Source organism: Bufo bufo, chromosome 3 (genome assembly GCF_905171765.1).
Source record: "Bufo bufo chromosome 3, aBufBuf1.1, whole genome shotgun sequence".
Taxonomy (NCBI): Eukaryota; Metazoa; Chordata; class Amphibia; order Anura; family Bufonidae; genus Bufo; species Bufo bufo.
Window position 1 is genome coordinate 598,888,508 of NC_053391.1, and position 22,561 is coordinate 598,911,068.

At 43.7% G+C, this 22,561-nt stretch overlaps 1 protein-coding gene across 1 annotated transcript; it reads left to right on the plus strand.

The window, feature by feature from the left end:
• The first annotated feature begins 228 nt into the window (after positions 1 to 228).
• On the plus strand, positions 229 to 14,255 carry LOC120993949 (chymotrypsin-like elastase family member 1). The gene is made up of 7 exons (XM_040422410.1): positions 229 to 268; positions 919 to 1,016; positions 8,178 to 8,278; positions 8,508 to 8,633; positions 10,097 to 10,233; positions 11,250 to 11,395; positions 14,082 to 14,255. Exons 1-7 carry the CDS (start codon positions 229 to 231, stop codon positions 14,253 to 14,255), a joined length of 822 nt encoding a protein of 273 aa, XP_040278344.1.
• Positions 14,256 to 22,561: the final 8,306 nt, after the last annotated feature.

Below are 22,561 nucleotides of genomic sequence, written 5' to 3' on the forward strand. Positions count from 1 at the left end.
GAAAAAGTAATCATTTTCCACAGATTCCTGGAGTACATCCTATCTTTACTTGTTTTTATATAACGGCTGTCCATTCAATTAATCAAAGAATCCTTGATGAAAATACAATAACAAATAAAACATCTGACAGCGTTCCCACCGCATTAAGCTTGGGACAGCAAGCAATATAAAGGCGATTGCAGAATTACTGTCACCCTCCAGTCCACACCAAACTACAATTGATTCAAGATGCTGACATTGCTTCTACTTTCTGCATTTGTCCTTGGTGGTAAGATGCACAGATATACTCCTTTACTACTACTGTAACATATTTATGACTATACTATTTGCCTCTCTTCTATCTGCCTGCTGTACTCAGGAGCCTCAATGTTTTTGCAAGCCACTGAACAAAAAATAAAAAAACCTGATCCATCAGGGATGCTTTATCTTGTATAAAGTAACGGATCTCTGACGGAACTGACAAAATGGATGCAAAATGAGCACAACTGATGCTCAAAATAAAGGATCAATTTTTATTTTTCTGTTGGATGGATTAAAAGAGCAGGAAACGGTGATGTGAACCCAGCCCAAATGGTTAATAAATAATGGGCACAGTATTTTATCTTCTTATTTAATCCATGCAATCACTGGTATAAAGGTAAAAGTAGAAGTATTTTATTAATTTTGAACCTTCTACATATGATTTAAAACATCATTTTACTAACATAATTATAGATGCTTAGCTAAGACATGACACCACTTTCTTATTAGTGGGGGTGTGACCTCTTGTGAATGGTTTTGTTCATCCCCTGCAATAAGGGAATGAGCATGGCCCCATTCAATAGGTTTACTATATGGTAAGAAAACTTTAAAAATTTTAAATTTAAATTGTAAATGGAAATTTTGGTTTTGTTTTAATGCCATGCTACATCAACCAAGGACATTGCAGTGAAAATATTCGCTACATTGAAGACATTGAAGACAATGCACGTGTAGTAGGAGGATCAAATGCAGCTAGGAATGCCTGGCCATGGCAGGTAAGTGATTCTAAAATGATTATAGCAATTATATTGCTGCTGTACAAGATAATGCATAAAAATATTACAAAAATACACCAGAACAAAAGATACCGGTATATTCAGAAGCTCAACCAAATGGGGTTATCTCACTGGGACAACCATTTTTTCATATGGAAGTTAGGGATGAGCGAACCCGAACTGTATAGTTCGGGTTCGTACCGAATTTTGGGGTGTCCGTGACACGGACCCGAACCCGAACATTTTCGTAAAAGTCCGGGTTCGGGTTCGGTGTTCGGCGCTTTCTTGGCGCTTTTTGAAAGGCTGCAAAGCAGCCAATCAACAAGCGTCATACTACTTGGCCCAAGAGGCCATCACAGCCATGCCTACTATTGGCATGGCTGTGATTGGCCAGTGCACCATGTGACCCAGCCTCTATTTAAGCTGGAGTCACGTAGCGCCGCACGTCACTCTGCTATGATCAGTATAGGGAGAGGTTGCAGCTGCGACGTTAGGGCGAGATTAGGCAGATTAACTCCTCCAAAAGACTTCATTCTGTGATCGATCTGCAGCTGTGGATCATTGAAGTGCTATTATTGACTTGCTCACTTTTTTGAGGCTGCCCAGAGCGTTTTTAGATCACTTTTTTTCTAGGGTGATCGGCGGCCATTTTGTGACTTGTGGTGCGCCAGCACGAGCTATCACCAAGTGTATTTAACCATCGATAGTGTGGTTATTTTGTGCTATATCCTACATCAGCTGCAGGCTGAGCCTGTGTCACCGAAGTGCATTTAACCATCAACAGTCTGGTTATTTTTTGGCCATATACTACATCAGCTGCAGGCTGAGCCTGTGTCACCCAAGTGCATTTAACCATCAACAGTCTGATTATTTTTTGGCCATATACTACATCAGCTGCAGGCTGAGCCTGTGTCACCCAAGTGTATTTAACCATCGATAGTGTGGTTATTTTGTGCTATATCCTACATCAGCTGCAGGCTGAGCCTGTGTCACCCAAGTGCATTTAACCATCAACAGTGTGGTTATTTTTTGGCCATATATTACATCAGGGGCAAGTTGAGCCTGTCACCCAGCGCCTAAAAAATAGACCTGACATTTCTATTCAACCAAATCTGTACTGTTTTAGCTGGTCAAGTTATTTGTATTGACCGTAAAAGCACACTTTTTTTTTCTGGGTTGAAAAAGCATTCCCAAATTTGCCATTCTCAAAATAACTAGTTTCTGGTATTTGAGGCCTACTTGAAATCTATCCCAAAAAGAAAATCTTACATTGAAGGTATTGATAGTGTCATTCAGAAAAACCTAAGACACACGCTAGCGTGCTGATAGAAGTGTGATTCTGTGATTAAACCTATACCTGTCACACAGCGCAAAAAAAAACAGATCTCACATCTCTATTCAACCAAATCTGCACTGTTTTAGCTGGTCAAGTTATTTGTAGTGACCGTAAAAGCACACTTTTTGTTCTGGGTTGAAAAAGCATTCCCAAATTTGCCATTCTCAAAATAACTAGTTTCTGGTATTTGAGGCCTACTTGAAATCTATCCCAAAAAGAAAATCTTACATTGAAGGTATTGATAGTGTCATTCAGAAAAACCTAAGACACACGCTAGCGTGCTGATAGAAGTGTGATTCTGTGATTAAACCTATACCTGTCACACAGCGCAAAAAAAAACAGGTCTCACATCTCTATTCAACCAAATCTGCACTGTTTTAGCTGGTCAAGTTATTTGTAGTGACCGTAAAAGCACACTTTTTGTTCTGGGTTGAAAAAGCATTCCCAAATTTGCCATTCTCAAAATTGTGGTGAACGGAAACAATGAGGAAAACATCTAATAAGGGACGCGGACGTGGACATGGTCGTGGTGGTGTTAGTGGACCCTCTGGTGCTGGGAGAGGACGTGGCCGTTCTGCCACAGCCACACGTCCTAGTGAACCAACTACCTCAGGTCCCAGTAGCCAGCAGAATTTACAGCGATATTTGGTGGGGCCCAATGCCGTTCTAAGGATGGTAAGGCCTGAGCAGGTACAGGCATTAGTCAATTGGGTGGCCGACAGTGGATCCAGCACGTTCACATTATCTCCCACCCAGTCTTCTGCAGAAAGCGCACAGATGGCGCATGAAAACCAAGCCCATCGGTCTGTCACATCACCCCCATGCATATCAGGGAAACTGTCTGAGCCTCAAGTTATGCAGCAGTCTCTTATGCTGTTTAAAGACTCTGCTGCCAGGGTTTCCCAAGGGCATCCACCTAGCCCTTCCCCAGGGGTGGAAGAGATAGAATGCACTAACGCACAACCACTTATTTTTCCTGATGATGAGGACATGGGAATACCACCTCAGCACGTCTCTGATGATGACGAAACACAGGTGCCAACTGCTGCGTCTTTCTGCAGTGTGCAGACTGAACAGGAGGTCAGGGATCAAGACTGGGTGGAAGACGATGCAGGGGACGATGAGGTCCTAGACCCCACATGGAATGAAGGTCGTGCCACTGACTTTCACAGTTCGGAGGAAGAGGCAGTGGTGAGACCGAGCCAACAGCGTAGCAAAAGAGGGAGCAGTGGGCAAAATCAGAACACCCGCCGCCAAGAGACTCTGCCTGCTACTGACCGCCGCCATCTGGGACCGAGCACCCCAAAGGCAGCTTCAAGGAGTTCCCTGGCATGGCACTTCTTCAAACAATGTGCTGACGACAAGACCCGAGTGGTTTGCACGCTGTGCCATCAGAGCCTGAAGCGAGGCATTAACGTTCTGAACCTTAGCACAACCTGCATGACCAGGCACCTGCATGCAAAGCATGAACTGCAGTGGAGTAAACACCTTAATAACAAGGAAGTCACTCAGGCTCCCCCTGCTACCTCTTCTGCAGCTGCCGCCGCATCGGCCTCTTCTGCTGCTGCCGCCGCCTCGGCCTCTTCCTCCGCCTCTGGAGGAACGTTGGCACCTGCCGCCCAGCAAACATGGGATGTACCACCAACACCACCACCTGCGTCACCAAGCATCTCAACTATGTCACACGGCAGCGTTCAGCTCTCCATCTCACAAACATTTGAGAGAAAACGTAAATTCTCACCTAGCCACCCTCGATCCCTGGCCCTGAATGCCAGCATTTCTAAACTACTGGCCTATGAAATGCTGTCATTTAGGCTGGTGGACACACACACAGCTTCAAACAGCTCATGTCGCTTGCTGTCCCACAGTATGTTGTTCCCAGCCGGCACTACTTCTCCAAGAGAGCCGTGCCTTCCCTGCACAACCAAGTGTCGGATAAAATCAAGTGTGCACCGCGCAACGCTATCTGTGGCAAGGTCCACCTAACCACAGATACGTGGACCAGTAAGCACGGCCAAGGACGCTATATCTCCCTAACTGCACACTGGGTAAATGTAATGGCGGCTGGGCCCCAGGCGGAGAGCTATTTGGCGCACGTCCTTCGGCCGCCAAGGATCGCAGGGCAACATTCTTTGCCTCCTGTCTCCTCCTACTCGGCTTCCTCCTCCTCTTCTTCCACCTGCTCATCCAGTCAGCCACACACCTTCACCACCAACTTCAGCACAGCCCGGGGTAAACGTCAGCAGGCCGTTCTGAAACTCATATGTTTGGGGGACAGGCCCCATACCGCACAGGAGTTGTGGCGGGGTATAGAACAACAGACCGACGAGTGGTTGCTGCCGGTGAGCCTCAAGCCCGGCCTGGTGGTGTGCGATAATGGGCGAAATCTCGTTGCAGCTCTGGGACTAGCCGGTTTGACGCACATCCCTTGCCTGGCGCATGTGCTGAATTTGGTGGTGCAGAAGTTCATTCGCAACTACCCCGACATGTCAGAGCTGCTGCATAAAGTGCGGGCCGTCTGTTCGCGCTTCCGGCGTTCACACCCTGCCGCTGCTCGCCTGTCTGCGCTACAGCGTAACTTCGGCCTTCCCGCTCACCGCCTCATATGCGACGTGCCCACCAGGTGGAACTCCACCTTGCATATGCTGGACAGACTGTGCGAGCAGCAGCAGGCCATAGTGGAGTTTCAGCTGCAGCACGCACGGGTCAGTCGCACTGTGGATCAGACCCACTTCACCACCAATGACTGGGCCTCCATGCGAGACCTGTGTGCCCTGTTGCGCTGTTTCGAGTACTCCACCAACATGGCCAGTGGCGATGACGCCGTTATCAGCGTTACAATACCACTTCTATGTCTCCTTGAGAAAACACTTAGGCCCAGGAGGAAGAGGAGGAAGAGGGGTCATTTTTAGCACTTTCAGGCCAGTCTCTTCGAAGTGACTCAGAGGGAGGTTTTTTGCAACACCAGAGGCCAGGTACAAATGTGGCCAGACAGGGCCCACTACTGGAGGACGAGGAGGACGAGGATGAGGAGGAGGTGGAGGAGGATGAGGATGAAGCATGTTTACAGCGGGGTGGCACCCAAAGCAGCTCGGACCCATCACTGGTGCGTGGCTGGGGGGAAACACAGGACGATGACGATACGCCTCCCACAGAGGACAGCTTGTCCTTACCTCTGGGCAGCCTGGCACACATGAGCGACTACATGCTGCAGTGCCTGCGCAACGACAGCAGAGTTGCCCACATTTTAACGTGTGCGGACTACTGGGTTGCCACCCTGCTGGATCCCCGGTACAAAGACAATGTGCCCACCTTACTTCCTACACTGGAGCGTGATAGGAAGATGCGCGAGTACAAGCGCACGTTTGTAGACGCGCTACTGAGAGCATTCCCAAATGTCACAGGGGAACCAGTGGAAGCCCAAGGCGAAGGCAGAGGAGGAGCAAGAGGTCGCCAACGCAGCTGTGTCACGCCCAGCTCCTCTGAGGGCAGGGTTAGCATGGCAGAGATGTGGAAATGTTTTGTCAACACGCCACAGCTAAGTGCACCACCACCTGATACGGAACGTGTTAGCAGGAGGCAACATTTCACTAACATGGTGGAACAGTACCTGTGCACACCCCTCCACGTACTGACTGATGGTTCGGCCCCATTCAACTTCTGGGTCTCCAAATTGTCCACGTGGCCAGAGCTAGCCTTTTATGCCTTGGAGGTGCTGGCCTGCCCGGCGGCCAGCGTTTTGTCTGAACGTGTATTCAGCACGGCAGGGGGCGTCATTACAGACAAACGCAGCCGCCTGTCTACAGCCAATGTGGACAAGCTGACGTTCATAAAAATGAACCAGGCATGGATCCCACAGGACCTGTCCATCCCTTGTGCAGATTAGATATTAACTACCTCCCCTTAACAATATATTATTCTACTCCAGGGCACTTCCTCATTCAATACTATTTTTAATTTCATTTTACCATTATATTGCGGGGCAACCCAAAGTTGAATGAACCTCTCCTCTGTCTGGGTGCCGGGGCCTAAATGTGTGACAGTGGCCTGTTCCAGTGGTGGGTGACGTGAAGCCTGATTCTCTGCTATGACATAAAGACAGATTCTGCGCTGACATAAGGCCAGATTCTCTGTTGCGGGACCGCTCTCCTCTGTCTGGGTGCCGGGGCCTAAATGTGTGACAGTGGCCTGTTCCAGTGGTGGGTGACGTGAAGCCTGATTCTCTGCTATGACATGAATACAGATTCTGCGCTGACATAAGGCCAGATTCTCTGTTACGGGACCTCTCTCCTCTGCCTGGGTGCCTGAGCCTAAATGTGTGACAGTGGCCTGTTCCAGTGGTGGGTGACCTGAAGCCTGATTCTCTGCTATGACATGAAGACAGATTCTGCGCTGACATAAGGCCAGATTCTCTGTTACGGGACCTCTCTCCTCTGCCTGGGTGCCTGGGCCTAAATGTGTGACAGTGGCCTGTTCCAGTGGTGGGTGACGTGAAGCCTGATTCTCTGCTATGACATGAATACAGATTCTGCGCTGACATAAGGCCAGATTCTCTGTTACGGGACCTCTCTCCTCTGTCTGGGTGCCGGGGCCTAAATGTGTGACAGTGGCCTGTTCCAGTGGTGGGTGACGTGAAGCCTGATTCTCTGCTATGACATGAAGACAGATTCTGCGCTGACATAAGGCCAGATTCTCTGTTACGGGACCTCTCCTCTGCCTGGGTGCCTGGGCCTAAATGTGTGACAGTGGCCTGTTCCAGTGGTGGGTGACGTGAAGCCTGATTCTCTGCTATGACATGAAGACTGATTCTGCGCTGACATGAAGCCAGATTCTCTGCTATGGCATGAAGAGACTGATTCTCTGCTGACATGAAGCCAGATTCTTTGCTATGGCATGAAGAGACTGATTCTCTGCTGACGTGAAGCCAGATTCTCTGCTATGGGACCTCTGTCCAATTGATATTGGTTCATTTTTATTTTTTTAATTTTAATTTTAATTCATTTCCCTATCCACATTTGTTTGCAGGGGATTTACCTACATGTTGCTGCCTTTTGCAGCCCTCTAGCTCTTTCCTGGGCTGTTTTACAGCCTTTTTAGTGCCCAAAAGTTCGGGTCCCCATTGACTTCAATGGGGTTCGGGACGAAGTTCGGATCGGGTTCGGATCCCGAACCCGAACATTTCCGGGAAGTTCGGCCGAACTTCTCGAACCCGAACATCCAGGTGTTCGCTCAACTCTAATGGAAGTCTATCAACCTGAATGGAGAGCTACTAAAAATATATATTTTGCTCTGGTGGACTTTGCCTGTTCATGTATTTTATGAATGGCCATTCATCTGCCACTGTAGGAGGAATGTCTGGATGGCCACTGTAAAGTTTATGTACATTTTTTAAACCAAATTATTTATTGACCTGAAGTCTCTAACATAAAGAAGTGAAACAACTTTGTAAATAGTGTTAACATTTTGCTACCTTTTGTGCTAATGAGTATCCATGGTAACAGATTACAAACAAACCTTGTGTGTAGTCTGATCCTTCTGTCATAGGATTCTTTCATCAGGATCCATCTGACTTCTTTTTTTAATAGGCATGACTTTTTCACATTGTTTTTCAAATGGGGCAAGGCAGGAGTGAGTGTGATGATTGTTAACTGAATAATATAACCTATTTATCGACATCTAATGACATTTGTTTCTTACAAAACTGATTACAATTTTATTTTACCCTTATGCTCCAAAACAGCATTGCATCAAAAATGTTTACATGCATGTAGAACTGATTTGTGTGACATTGCTGAAAAACTAGCCCAATGTGTTTCATCTTGTAGGTATCCCTCCAGTATCGCTCAGGTACCAGCTGGTACCACACTTGTGGAGGCTCTCTGATCCGTATTAACCGTGTGATGACGGCTGCTCACTGTGTGGACAGGTAATACTTAATCTGGTGAACTACTGTAAGTTAAGTTTAGTATACATTACCTGTACTAGTGACTCCTATTATGCCTGCTAGGAATGACTCTTTAAATGCAAAAATATATTTACTGCAGATCACAATATTAGCATTTTTTTTTTATCATCACCTGTATTTATAACCATTGCATGCCTTTATATAGTGAATATATATTCTGTCGCTTTACTTATTCATATCTCTCAATCAGTACCAACACCTACCGGGTGGTCTTGGGAGAGCACAACCTGAGCCAGAACGATGGCACTGAACAAGTTATCTCAGTGTCAGGAATTCGTATCCACGCAGGCTGGAATAGCAACAATGTGGCTGCTGGGTACGTATCCGATGAAATCTAGAAGCTGAAAACAATTCACTGCAATTGAAAGGCTGAAGGAATCATATATTGTATGTCAATTAATACATTGAAGAGTTTAACAGATCTGATGTGCAGTGATTATTATATTGTGGAAGTGAAAAAAGACATATAGTATGTCCATCAATTTGAACTGCGGGGGATAACAGTGGTACAGAGAAAGAAAGAGGTGAAAAATGGAGAGTAAAAATACTCATCCAAGTATTGTTATAAAGTATGTGCAATTAACGGACAATATTCAAACATCTAAAACAAAATCTTTATTACCTAAATGTAAAAGCCACTGTGGTATCTTATCCCATTTTTAACACTAGCACTCTAGCAGTCACCAAAACCATAGCCCTTCTTTGGAATGTGTTACAAATTCCATACACGGCTGAGGATAATAAGGAATGAAAACAAAATTTGGACCAAGATCCCTTACCACCTTAGGTTTCTTTTGCCATGTATATAGAGGTGTATGCTCATCTACCTGTGGAGGACTGATTGGGTCCATGTGTTGATCATCACCTGTATTTCCAATAGGTGCTGTAAGGAAAAAGGGATAACAGTCAGATCCTTAGCTAGCCCTTAAATTGCACAGCCTCTACCCTGAAAAGGGCAACTCCACAGTACCTGTCCTTAGAAATCCCTATATACCATTACAAAAAGGTAGTCACATAAAATATCACTTGATCCTATACCAGTTTGACATATGGAAGAAAAACTAGGCATATATGCAAAAAACCCAATGTGGCGTTCTTGCACATTTCAGTCACCAATTAACACAACCTTCTCGGAGAACCAAGAATATATTGCCTACCAGGGGAAAAAGAATGGTAAACATATGGGTGAGAAAGTAATGACACAGAGTATAGAGCTACCAAAAGTGCTTGTTTGTGTAGCTTATAAGGTCCCACCTTACGGGCTATGTAAGAAGCTCATCTATAAATATACACCTGAATTATTTAAACACTTTCATAATTCTCTGTACAAATATCTACCTGTGCCACCAATTTCATACTTCTATGCCAGCTCACTCTTGGAAAGCCAAATTTACAAGTCAGGCAGCCATAAGGCTAAAAAGCAAAGCAACATGATTTGGAGAGATCAATTATTTAGAGAGGTCACCATTTTAGATTCTGACTATTGTTGATTAAAGGTATTTTAGTGCATAGTTGCCAGCAGTCCCAAATTTGCTGGGATTGTACTGAATTGAAGAGACAATTGGCTTTTCCTGTTCAGAAAGTTAGTGGGGCTTGTGTAAACCCCATCAACAGGTTTGAGGAGTGTCTGGGGAAAGGCTTATTTGGCTCAAAGTTTATAACAGAAAATAGGTAAGTATATAGTTGTGATTGATCCAATGTGTGTCAGGGTAATATTGTTATGCACTATGTACACACAAGTATAGCAGATTCTTATCCTTATAATGTTTTCTTCTTCAGTTCTGATATTGCCATCCTTCATCTGGCATCCAGTGCAACTATAAACAGTTACGTTAAACTAGCCACACTGCCAGCCGATGGTGCCATTCTTGCCAATAACTACAACTGCATCATTTCAGGATGGGGAAGAACCAGCAGTAAGTTGTAATTTAGAGTTTTCTTGAAGAGTCTACTTATGAAACCAGTATGTCTGGAATACATTATTACTAGAAATGAGAGAATTTCTTCAAAATTCGATTCGGCTGCTTCGCCGAATAAAAAAAAACACATTTGCTTCGTGACAAATTACTTCGTCGTGAAGCGCATTTTTTGTAAGTAGCGAGTGCAATGACAGGGAGCTGCGATAGCACCGCCCCCCGTCATTGTACCCCTCAGATGCCGCGTTCATACAGGATCGCGGCATCTGAGTTTAAAAACTGTGTAAAATGAACACAAAAAAAAAATATTACATCAAACTTACCACCTCCATTTGCTTGCGACGGGCCGGCCGCCGCCATCTTGCTTGACGATCTTGGCCAAAATCCAGTGCGACGTGAGATTACGCCATCACGCCAGCCGGCGTCATGATGTAATGTCGCGCCGCACGGGATTCCGGTCGAGATCTTCAAGCAATATGGAGGCTGGTGGCCCGTTGCGAGAAAATAGAGGCGGAAAGTTTGAATTGTTTTGTTTTTTTATACTATTTCAGGATAATTCAATTCGCTGACACGAAGCACAAGGAAATTCGGCTTCTAGGTGAATTGAATTTATCCTGAAATTCGGATTGAATTCCACTTTGTGGGATTCATTTCGCTCATCTCTAATTATTATGATCTTAATAAAAAGCCCTTTTTATTATGGATTCATATATAATGCAAGGGAAAAACAGAGGAGCCAATCATATTGCCAGCCCTCATTGTTCAAAAGCCATTTGGAAGATGAAATAATTAACTTGTTTGGCTGTTATGGGAAACTGCTCCCCTTTTTTCTTGGACTTATTTTGATGAATCTCCATCAGTTTTTACCAGAATGTACCACACTGAATACAAAGGCAATGTAATATTTTGTTAAAAAATTGTATAATCCCCGTGTCCACAAAATTACTCTAATAAATGTCATGTATGCTTAGCATGTCAGTTAAAGAATACTAAAAATTATGACTCTTTCATTGTAGCTGGTGGCTCTCTGCCATCCATCCTCCAGCAGGCCCCTCTGCCCGTCGTTGCCCACTCCACCTGCTCCACCAGCTCCTACTGGGGCAGCACTGTGAAGACCACCATGGTGTGTGCTGGTGGTAACGGAGTCCAGGCCGGATGCAATGTAAGTCTGGCCATTTTCTAATTTTTGGGATATATATATATATATATATATATATACACACACTCACCTAAAGAATTATTAGGAACACCTGTTCTATTTCTCATTAATGCAATTATCTAGTCAACCAATCACATGGCAGTTGCTTCAATGCATTTAGGGGGGTGGTCCTGGTCAAGACAATCTCCTGAACTCCAAACTGAATGTCAGAATGGGAAAGAAAGGTGACTTAAGCTATTTTGAGCGTGGCATGGTTGTTGGTGCCAGACGGGCCGGTCTGAGTATTTCACAATCTGCTCAGTTACTGGAATTTTCACTCACAACCATTTCTAGGGTTTACAAAGAATGGTGTGAAAAGGGAAAAACATCCAGTATGCGGCAGTCCTGTGGGCAAAAATGCCTTGTGTATGCTAGAGGTCAGAGGAGGGCCGACTGATTCAAGCTGATAGAAGAGCAACGTTGACTGAAATAACCACTCGTTACAACCGAGGTATGCAGCAAAGCATTTGTGAAGCCACAACACGCACAACCTTGAGGCTGATGGGCTACAACAGCAGAAGACCCCACCGGGTATCACTCATCTCCACTACAAATAGGAAAAAGAGGCTACAATTTGCACAAGCTCACCAAAATTGGACTGTTGAAGACTGTAAAAATGTTGCCTGGTCTGATGAGTCTCGATTTCTGTTGAGACATTCAAATGGTAGAGTCCGAATTTGGCGTAAACAGAATGAGAACATGTATCCATCCTCTGATGGCTACTTCCAGCAGGATAATGCACCATGTCACAAAGCTCGAATCATTTCAAATTGGTTTCTTGAACATGACAATGAGTTCACTGTACTAAAATGGCCCCCACAGTCACCAGATCTCAACCCAATAGAGCATCTTTGGGATGTGGTGGAATGGGAGCTTCGTGCCCTGGATGTGCATCCCTCAAATCTCCATCAACTGCAAGATGCTATCCTATCAATATGGGCAACATTTCTAAAGAATGCTATCAGAACCTTGTTGAATCAATGCCACGTAGAATTAAGGCAGTTCTGAAGGCAAAAGGGGGTCCAACACCGTATTAGTATGGTGTTCCTAATAATTCTTTAGGTGAGTGTATATATATATATATATATATATATATAAAATAATATCTTATTTTCAAAATGTTTAAAGCTATAAAGGGGTTGTAAAGAATTTAAAATATGACGATCTGTCTTCAGTGGCGTAACTAGAAATAATTTGGCCCTACAGCAAATTTTTGAATGGGGCCACCGCCCCTCCCAGGAACATATTTGCAACCCCCCTCCTCCCGTGCAACCCCCACTCCTGTGACTAGTCAAGATCGTGCAGCCAGCCAGTAGCGCAGGGGCAACACATGAGGTGCACGGTGGACCGATGAGGGGCCAATTAACAACACAGTTCATCAGTTTACTCACGGTTAGCAGCCTCCCTGGGCTGGCAGCACAGTGTTGAGGTGGACAGCACGAAATCCTCCGGGGCACGCTCTGTGGTAGGGAAGCATCAGCCAAGATGGTGGTTGAGGTGCCCTTGATGTTAGGGGTGCTTAGGGTGCTTGTTGCGGCTGAGTCCCTTGATGGTATTTGTCATGACGCCAGTACCGTTAATGGTGGTACAACCAATAGTAGTAATAATGAGGTAGACAGTGGTAAGATGGAATTCACAACTTTTACTGATGTTGGTTCCAGTTGCAGTAGGTACATCAATCACAATGCAGTCTTTGGTTAGCAGTAGAGTTAATCTGTGAATCCACTGTTTATAGGCTTTCTTAGGCTCTGATTTAGGCTGTGGTTATGGAGTACCTTACTTCAGTTGGTATGCTCAGTCCTATACCTTGTCCTTTCCCTCCAAGCTGAATATTGGGACAGGTAGCTAATCTGTTTCCCAGAATTATGGTGTGGCTGCCAGAAGCTATAAGTCCTCCACCATGTGCAAAGGTGTCTGTGGCCCTAAATAACGGCTATTATCACCGATGAATATTTCTGATGCTTGGGTCTGTTCCAGGGAGGCAAACTCTCTCCTACTGGTCAGAGATACAAGTATATAGTCCGGCCACAGAAGGAAAACGCTCTTCTGCGCCTCACACCTTGGTACTACCACATAGCGAAGTTGGCTCCACTCACTAATTTGTGGTGTGGAGTCTTCACTCTGCATTCTCAACTCTGCTTTTAAATTGAATTCCACTAATCCACTAATCTAATCTGTCTCACTAGGCCTGACCTAAGTATTTATAGGACCTAAGTGCTATCCCCATCTAGTGGTGGGATGTATAAATTACATAACATAGCATAATACAATTCTTAGGGAAAAAAGTGCTTTTAAGCAGTGCCCACACACATGTAGTGGGACGCTGCAATCGCTCTTTCAGATGAGGCACAAAAGCGGCTGTCTGTCCATTTTCTACTGTGTTTTTGTATATAATGTCATTGTATAATACTTTGGGCCCCAAAGCAGCCGCTTTCCCTGCTTCCTCTATAGCTACACCCCTGTCTATCTTCTACTATGAAGAATGTAGAGCTTTAATAAAATGTAAAGGCCAGACACCAGGTAACGTTTACTGAATTGAAAATTTACAGAAAGAGACATATTTTAACCAATAATTTTATTGGAAATGATTAGATATTGAAATGTACAAAAGCACAATTGTTGCCAGTACTTCCCACTTGTTATCTTATAGGGAGATTCTGGAGGACCTCTAAACTGTGCTGTCAATGGTGTCCCGCAAGTCCATGGTGTGACAAGCTTTGTGTCTTCCCGTGGATGCAATGCTTACCTGAAACCCACAGTGTTCACCAGAGTGTCTGCTTACATCCCCTGGATCAACAGCGTAAGTTTCAATTCATGGTTATAAATGATAACTTAATATTACAAGTAGTTTATTCCTTCAGTAGTATCCAACTAAGAATATAGAACAAGTTACAGTTACTTTTCTTTGTTTATCAGTGGTGTAACAATACAGGTAGCAGAAATTGATTAATGATCGTAGAGAGTGATCATGAATCACTCTGTCCAATTATAGAGAAAACTGTGCAGCTGTAGAGTTATCGCTGCACAGTCATCTCTATGCTCTCCCTGCATTCATTGCCATGATCAGTGCAGAAAGGAAACAGGATGTTACAGCCAGTGCAATGCTAGAGCCTGGAGATAAGAGTTACCACTGGAGCCTAGGTATTGTAAAATTAAACCTTTCAGTGCCCTCCATGAGGAATGTTAAAATTTAATATTTTCCTTAGGCTATCAGAAATCTTTACATTAACTCCTTCATTGTCATAGAACAATAGTCCCCCTAACTGAAAAAGACCACCAGATCTACTGACATTGGCCTCTACACTGCTATAGACCTAGATCAAGTATATTGACATTAAAGGGGTTGCGTCACAGCAAGTGGAATTTATTATGTAGAGAAGGTTAAAATATTTTTTAAATTGGTCTCTATTAGAAATATGGCGTCCTTTTTCTGTACAGAGCTGACATGCTCTAGTAGCACCCTTTTGATTTTCCTTCTCCTGTGTGAGACCCGAAGCAGACAGACTCCTTATCTCTGCTCTTTGACATTATAAACACTCATTATAGCTTTAATAGGTGTCATGACCTCTTAGTAGTTTAGAGATAAGGTTTATCAGATGACCAGCACAAAGTGAAAGTACCAGTCACACAGCTAGAAACAGATTTAACCCTTTGTGACAGAACAACTCAATATTTTTAATAAAGGCTAATTGAAAAAAATATTTTTAGCCAAAAATAAGTATAAAGGGGAGAATTGTCTAATTTGATTGAGGTTTAGTGATAATATTTATTCAATATATAAAAAAGTTAAGTTTTGTAGTACATAAGTCATAAACAGGTTTTCTTTTGCCTAAGAATAATTCTGTAATATATGGTGTTGGTACTTGGGAACAATAAGATGCACTGATGAAAGCCAACCTATGTATAGCAAATCATAGACAATAGAATGATTAATGCATAAGAGCAAAATATTGTCTAATAATAGTGATGAGCAAATTTCTTAAAATTCAATTCAGATTCTATTTGACCGAATCAGTCAGACCATTCAATACAGGTCCAAAAAAATATGACATGAATTGAAAGTGCTCCATTTGCCCTGAAGATTTATTAATGACATTCTGGGGTCTCCTAGGACTGTACACAGCTCATTTCAGGCTCTTTAATGCCAAGCTAGCATTAGTAATTTTAAAGTGACAAAACAAAATATATGACTATGGGTAAATGGATGGCTGCTAACCAACAACTTCTTTAAAAACAAACCGCACTATAAGATTTTTTTATGCTTTTAAAAAATGGTCTGAAAATGTTTCTCTTTTTGGCGGCAAATGTTTGTCGGTGTGTATGCCAACACAACTCCCTGAGGTCATGTGATCCTCCATTTTTCGTGTCCTTTGATCTGAAATAAAATGACTCAAAAATTTGCTCAATTCAAATTAACAAAAACATGGATTCAGATTTTCAGATTTCATATTCAGAATTCGGATTGAAGTTTATTTGATTACCATTGATTTTTAACCATTTCAAGACTGGGTGATTTCGCTTTTTTTTTATTGTTTGTTTTTTACTCCCAGGCATTTCCACACACAGCGAAATTATGCTTATTTTTTTTTTATTATTTATGTATTTTTATTATAATTTTGGGCAAAGAGGCTGATTTTAATTTTTATATTTTATTTTTTCAATATTTTTAAAAACTTTTGTTTTCTTTTTTTTTAACACTTTTTAATAGTTCACCTAGAGAAGTTTGACAAGCAACTCATTAGATTGCTTTTCTCATAAACAATGCATTAACATTGGAGTTTATGAGAATTACATTAATGGGGTCATTTATCAAACTGGTGTAAAGTAAAACTGGCTTAGTTGCCCATAGCAAAGGAGCTGTCAAAAATGAAAGGCGGAATCTGATTGGTTGCTTTGGGCAACTAAGAGAGTTCTATTTTACACCATTTTGATAAATTACCCCATAAGTTCCTATGTAGCCCTGCCACAGGCAGCCCTGCACACTACATCAAGTTACCCCAATCCTTGCTGGAGGGAGCTGGAACACAGCCGGGAGCGTACGCTCCCAGTCTTTAACTTCCCAGATGCCGTGGTCACATTTGACCACGGTATCTGAGGGATTAAGTGTATGCAATCGACTTTATCGTTGATTGCATGCATTAGTCCTGGGTGCCTGCTTTTTTAAACAACAAGCACCCGGCGACTATAGTGCCTGCTCCGTTTGCAAGCAGGCGCCATTTTTAAATGCTCGACCACCAATGTAAATTACATGGGGTGGCTAGGAAGAGGTTAAGAGACTTTCTGATGTCATATGACCCTTCAAGAGCCAATTGGACTAGGTAACCTAATCCTTATATTTTTTTTTTTCAGAACCTGTAAACATGAATGCAACATGCTGAAGGCACAAGTATAATGACACTTCAAGCATCTCTAATTCTATAACATACTTTACAGAGAAAATAAAACGATTTACTGTCTGAAACTGTTTTTTGGATTAATTGTATACATGTTTATCGAGTAGAGTTTAAACCTTTAATGGCAAATTACATACATGCATGTCACCTGCCGCATGTGTGTCCCACAAAATGCCGTAAATGTATGATATTATGATCACCTGAGAAGATATGTGCATGAAATCAACATTGGGGCCCAGAGAACTCCTTCTGTCACCACATTGGCCCTCTGTAATGTGATCACAGGGTGCAAATGGATTGATTTGGCAGTGGGGGACTAACAATTGCCCCAGTCTTGCCATCTTTGGCAGAACATAGAGTCATAAGTAGAGATGAATGAAGTATAAAAAAAATGGATTGCTTTGCCGAATTTTACAAAAAAAATTGCTTCGTGACAAATGACTTCGTTGCGAAGCGCATTTATTTGTAAGCAGTGGGTGCAATGACAGGGAGCAGTGATTGCACCGGTCTCCGTCATTGTACCCCTCAGATGCCGCGATCATACATGATCGCGGCATTTGATAGTAATAATAGAGTGTAAAATAAAATAATGAATAAACTAAATCATACTTACCTCATCCATTTGCTTGTGACGGGCCGGCTGTCACTATCTTTATCGAAGATCTGGTGCAAGTAGTTACAGACATTTCAGGAGAGTCGAGAGACCTTCTTTAAGGCATAACTGGCAAAACAATGCACAATATCAGTTCTGTATGGAGGTTCTTGAATATTGCAGTTAATCTGAATGTTAGATTCATGTCAAATTACTATGAATACAAAGTCAAGCAAGTTTATTAGGCCACTTTCACGCTGCTGGCAGGGGTCCCAGCAGGCTGTTCCTGCAGAGAACAGTCTGCCAGAGCTCTCTGGATCCGGCATTGCTGGACAGTACTGGAAGCAGAGATATGGCCACTACCCGGCAAATATGTCAGGATTCAGCTGGACAAATACCATTGCACGCAATGTTTTACTGGCCAATTCCTAATATTGTCTGCCAGACCTGCTGGCTGGAACACCGGGTGTGAAAGAAGTCTTAGATAATTCAGCTCTACAAAATAAAAGGGAAAGATTCACTTGAAGCTAAGTAGGGCTGTACTATAAAGAATGCATAAAACACAAAGCATTAATGTCATACATTATGACAGATCTCTCTTGTTTTCATTGTTGCTGACAGGTTTCCATTCCTTCGCAGATAATGCTCATTATCAGTCAGGTGACTCTTTATATGTTCCGCCTCTCACTTGTTTCCCTGCGGCTGATAGTTCTTCTTTGGAGTGCTCTGATTGTGTGGTGGTTCTCCTATTCCAGTTGCTTCTCAAGCTAAGTACTTTTCCCTTTTCCTGTTGTGTCTGTTCTGACTGGGCCTCAGGGAGACACTGGCTCCTTCAGTTTGGAATGAGCCGGTTGCCTCTTTTCCCTGTTCCCTAAGCTGAGGGTTTGGTGCAGTGTTTCAGCAGTCTCAGGTTCCTGTGCATGTGCATTTCTACCTTTGGGATTTGCACATGTTGTTAGCGGCTTAGGGAGAGAATCAGGGATTACTAGGAGGTGTCCTCTTTGTTCCCTAGGTTTTGGGCCTAGTCTGTTGTTGTTTTGTTGTTGTTCACTTTGGTTGTCTTTCCTTCCCCGTACCACCCGTGACATTATCAGCTGCGAATAACGTTACTGTTTCCCCTGCTCTGTGTTGTCATGGATCCAGGCTCTGCTCTGGTGGATCGCATGCAGGGGTTGTCGCTGGAGGTAGCAGACCTCCGTGGATCTGTTGCAAGGTGTCAGTGGGGTCCAGACCTGCTCTGAACCTAAGATCACCTTCCCGGACCGATTTCCCGGAGGAAGTGACAACTTCGTTCGGTTCAGGGAGGCTTGTAAACTTTATTTTTGCTTATGCCCTCACTCCTCTGGTGACCAGAGTCAAAAGGTGGAGATCATTATTTCTTTATTGAAAGGTGACATTAATCCTGGGCCTTTTCTTTGCCGACCGGATCCCAATCCCTCCGGTCGGTGGAAGATTTTTTCAGAGCCCTGGGACTTATTTATGACGACCCAGACCGAGTTTCTCTGGCTGAATCTATGTTGCGCGGCTTGCAACAGGGAAATCGGTCTGCTGAGTCTTATTGCTCTGAATTCAGGAGGTGGGCAACTGATTCTGAATGGATTGACCCTGTCCTTGGAGTCAGTTCTGTCAGGGGCTATCTGAGAGACTAAACGATGCCCTACCACTCCATGAAAATCCTGTTTCAGTAGAAGCTGCCATGTCTCTTGTGGTACGAATTGATAGACGTCTGAGGGAAAGGTGCAAGACTCCGTTCTCTCGGAACATATTACCTGAAGGGAGGTCGGTCCCCTCTGAGACACCTGAGCCCATGTTTGTAGATGAACCTATGCAATTGGGACGGGTCTCTCCAGACCCTGGTGATAAGAACTTCTGTGAGAACATGCTATTATCTTTTACCGGTAGAACCCGTTTTCTCCTGCCTGCCAGGGTGGCGCTAGATTCCAAAAATATTGATGTGGAGGTATTTTTGGACAGCGGGGCAGGGGTTAACCTTGTGGATCACCAGTTTGTCCTGATCAAAAATCTTTGACTCACATGGTGCAGGATATCCATTTAAGGGTGGGGGATTCTCATGTTGAGGGTATTTCTTGTTTATAATGAAGGGTCTTCTGGCTCCTCTGGTGCTAGGGTTGCCATGGTTGACCAAACATAATCCTATCATTGATTGGCAAGCGAGACACATCAAGGGCTGGAGTGATTTTTGTATGGACAACTGTCTCGTCACATCTCTTACAGGGATTTCCACTAAGATATTACCCCCGTTTCTCTCAGATTTTTCTGATGTGTTCTCTGAGAGTGGGGATCAGGAGTTGCCCACTCATAGAGAATATGATTGCCCTGTCAATCTTATTCCCGGAGCTAAGTTGCCAAAGTCTTGGTTGTATAACCTTTCTGAACCCAAAAGAGTTGCTATGCGAAAGTATATTACTGAGAGTTTGGCAAAGGGACACATCAGGCCATCTAAGTCACCTATGGCAGCGGGGTTCTTTTTTGTAAAGAACAAAGATGGGACATTGAGACCTTGTCTTGATTTCCGAGAGTTGAATCGCATCACTATCTGTGATCCTTATCCCCTTCCCCTGATCCCAGATTTGTACAACCAGATTGTTGGGGCTAAGGTGTTTTCTAAATTAGATCTAAGAGGGGCATATAGTCTCGTAAGAATCAGAGAGGGGGATGAATGGAAGACAGCTTTTAATACTCCGGTGGGTCATTTTGAGAAATTGGTCATGACTTTTGGTTTGACCAATTCCCCAGCAGTATTTCAACATTTCCTCAATGACATTTTTCATCATTTGGTGGGAAGGTTTGTTGTCGTATACCTACTGTAGATGACATATTGATTTACTCGCCCGATATGGAGAGTCATCAGGATCATTTGAGACAAGTCTTGCTGATCCTCCAGGAGAATAAGTTATATGCCAAGATAGAAAAATGTGTGTTTTTTCTGTTCAAGAGATTCATTTTCTGGGCTACTGTACCTGCTTTCCGCTTCGGGCTTTCGCATGGATCCCGAAAAAGTCCATGCGGTCTTGGAATGGGATCTGCCCGAGAATCAGAAAGCGCTTATGAGGTTTTTGGGGTTTACCAATTACTACAGAAAATGTATCTTGAATTATTCCACTGTTGTTAAACCTCTGACATGACTAAGAAAGGGGTGGATTGGTCTATCTGGTCGGAAGAGGCGTTACATGCTTTTTCCACTATAAAGAAATGTTTTTCTTCTGCTCCCATTTTGGTGCAGCCTGATGTGTCTCAGCCATTTATTGTTAAGGTGGACGCATCAGAAGTGGGAGTTGGTGCAATTCTGTCGCAGGGTACTTTTCCTGGCGAATGGTGCCCTTGTGTTTTTTTTGTTTTTTTTCAAAAAAACTCTCTTCTGCCAAGAGAAATTATGATCTTGGCAATAGAGAGTTGATGGCCATTAAGTTGGCCTTTGAGTAATGGCGTCATTGGTTAGAAGGAGCGATTCATCCTATTACTGTATTTACCGATCATAAAAATCTGGCCTACCTGGAATCGGCTAAACGTTTGAACCCAAGGCAGACCATTTGGTCTTTGTTTTTTAACAGATTTAATTTCATTGTCACTTTCCGCCCTTGGGTCAAGAATGTCAAGGTGGGTGCCTTGTCGCGTAGCTTCTCTGGGGGATAGGGGGGATACTAAAGATCCTGGTCCGATTTCGGCTGATGGGGTGGTTGTATCTGCCCTCTATCCTGAACTGGAGGCGGAGGTGTTGGAAGTTCAGGGAGAGGCCCATAATTCCTGTCCCCCAGGAAGGTTGTTTGGTCCTTCTGAACTTCGTCACAAGGTGTTTAAGGAACATCATGATACTGTCCTTGCTGGACACCCTGCGAGCAGATCCACTGTTGATCAGATTTTTCAGAGATTCTGGTGGCTGGGTTTACGGAAGAGTGTTGAGGGCTATGTGGCAGCTTGTGAGACCTGTGCACGTGCCAAGGTGACTCATAATCGGTCCTCAGGATCTTTTCTTCCTTTGTCCATCCCATCCCGTCCCTGGACGCATTTGTCTATTAACTTTATCACCGATTTGCCCAGTTCTTCGGGGATGACAGTGATTTTGGTGGTGGTCGACCTTTTCAGTAAGATGGCATACTTTATTCCATTTTCTGGTTTACCCAATGCCAAAACTCTGGCTTGGACATTTTTTGATAACATTGTGAAATTACACGGCATTCCCTCTGATGTGGTGTCTGATAGAGGGACTCAATTTGTGTCCAGATTCTGGAATGCTTTCTGTACTCGCCTGGGGATTTGTTTGTCTTTCTCTTCTGCTTTTCACCCTCAGTCGAACAGACGAACTGAACGCACTAACCAGAATTTGGAGACATATTTGAGTTGTTTTGTCGCTGAGAATCAAGAGGAGTGGTCATCATTTTTGTCCTTCGCTGAATTTGCTTTGAATAACCATCGTCAGGAGTCCACTGATAAGTCACCATTTTTTGGTGCATATGGGTTTCACCCTCAGTTTGGTACGTTCTCTGGGAATGGTTCCTCTGGTATACCTGATGAGGAGAGATTTGCAACTTCCTTGTCATCTATCTGGTGGAAAATTCTAATCAATTAAAAAAAGATGGGCGATAGGTAAAAACGTATGGCTGACAAGAAACGTGTGTCTGGTCCGGACCTGAATGTGGGTGATTTGGTGTGGTTGTCCGCTAAGAACATTAAGTTTAAGGTGCCATCCTGGAAGTTAGGTCCAAGATTTATTGGTCCATATAAGATCTCTGCCATTATTAATCCGGTTTCTTTTCGCCTTGATCTTCCACAAGCTTGGAAGATCCATAATGTCTTCCATAAATCTTTGTTAAAGAGTTATGTGGAACCTGCTGTACCATCTTCCTTGCCACCTACACTTGTCATGGTTGACGGGAATCTGGAGTTTCAAATTTCCAGAGTTGACTCTCGTGTCCTTCGGGGTTCCCTTCAATACCTTGTTCATTGGAAGGGTTACAGTCCGGAGGAGAGAATGTGGGTCCCGGCTACTGATGTGAATGCCAGTCGGCTTCTGAAGGCCTTTCAGAGAGCCCACACTGATAAAGTTGGTCCTGGGTGCCCGGAGGTCACCCGTAGAAGGGGGGTACTGTCACTGCCAGCCCTGGAAGTGATCTTAGAAGTTCAAAT

Coding starts and splice junctions, on each gene's coding strand:
- LOC120993949 (XM_040422410.1), top strand. CDS start 229: ATGCTGACATTGCTTCTACTTTCTGCATTTGTCCTTGGTG. Junction 1,017..8,177: donor GGAATGCCTGGCCATGGCAG/GTAAGTGATTCT, acceptor TTCATCTTGTAG/GTATCCCTCCAGTATCGCTC. Junction 10,234..11,249: donor AGGATGGGGAAGAACCAGCA/GTAAGTTGTAAT, acceptor CTTTCATTGTAG/CTGGTGGCTCTCTGCCATCC.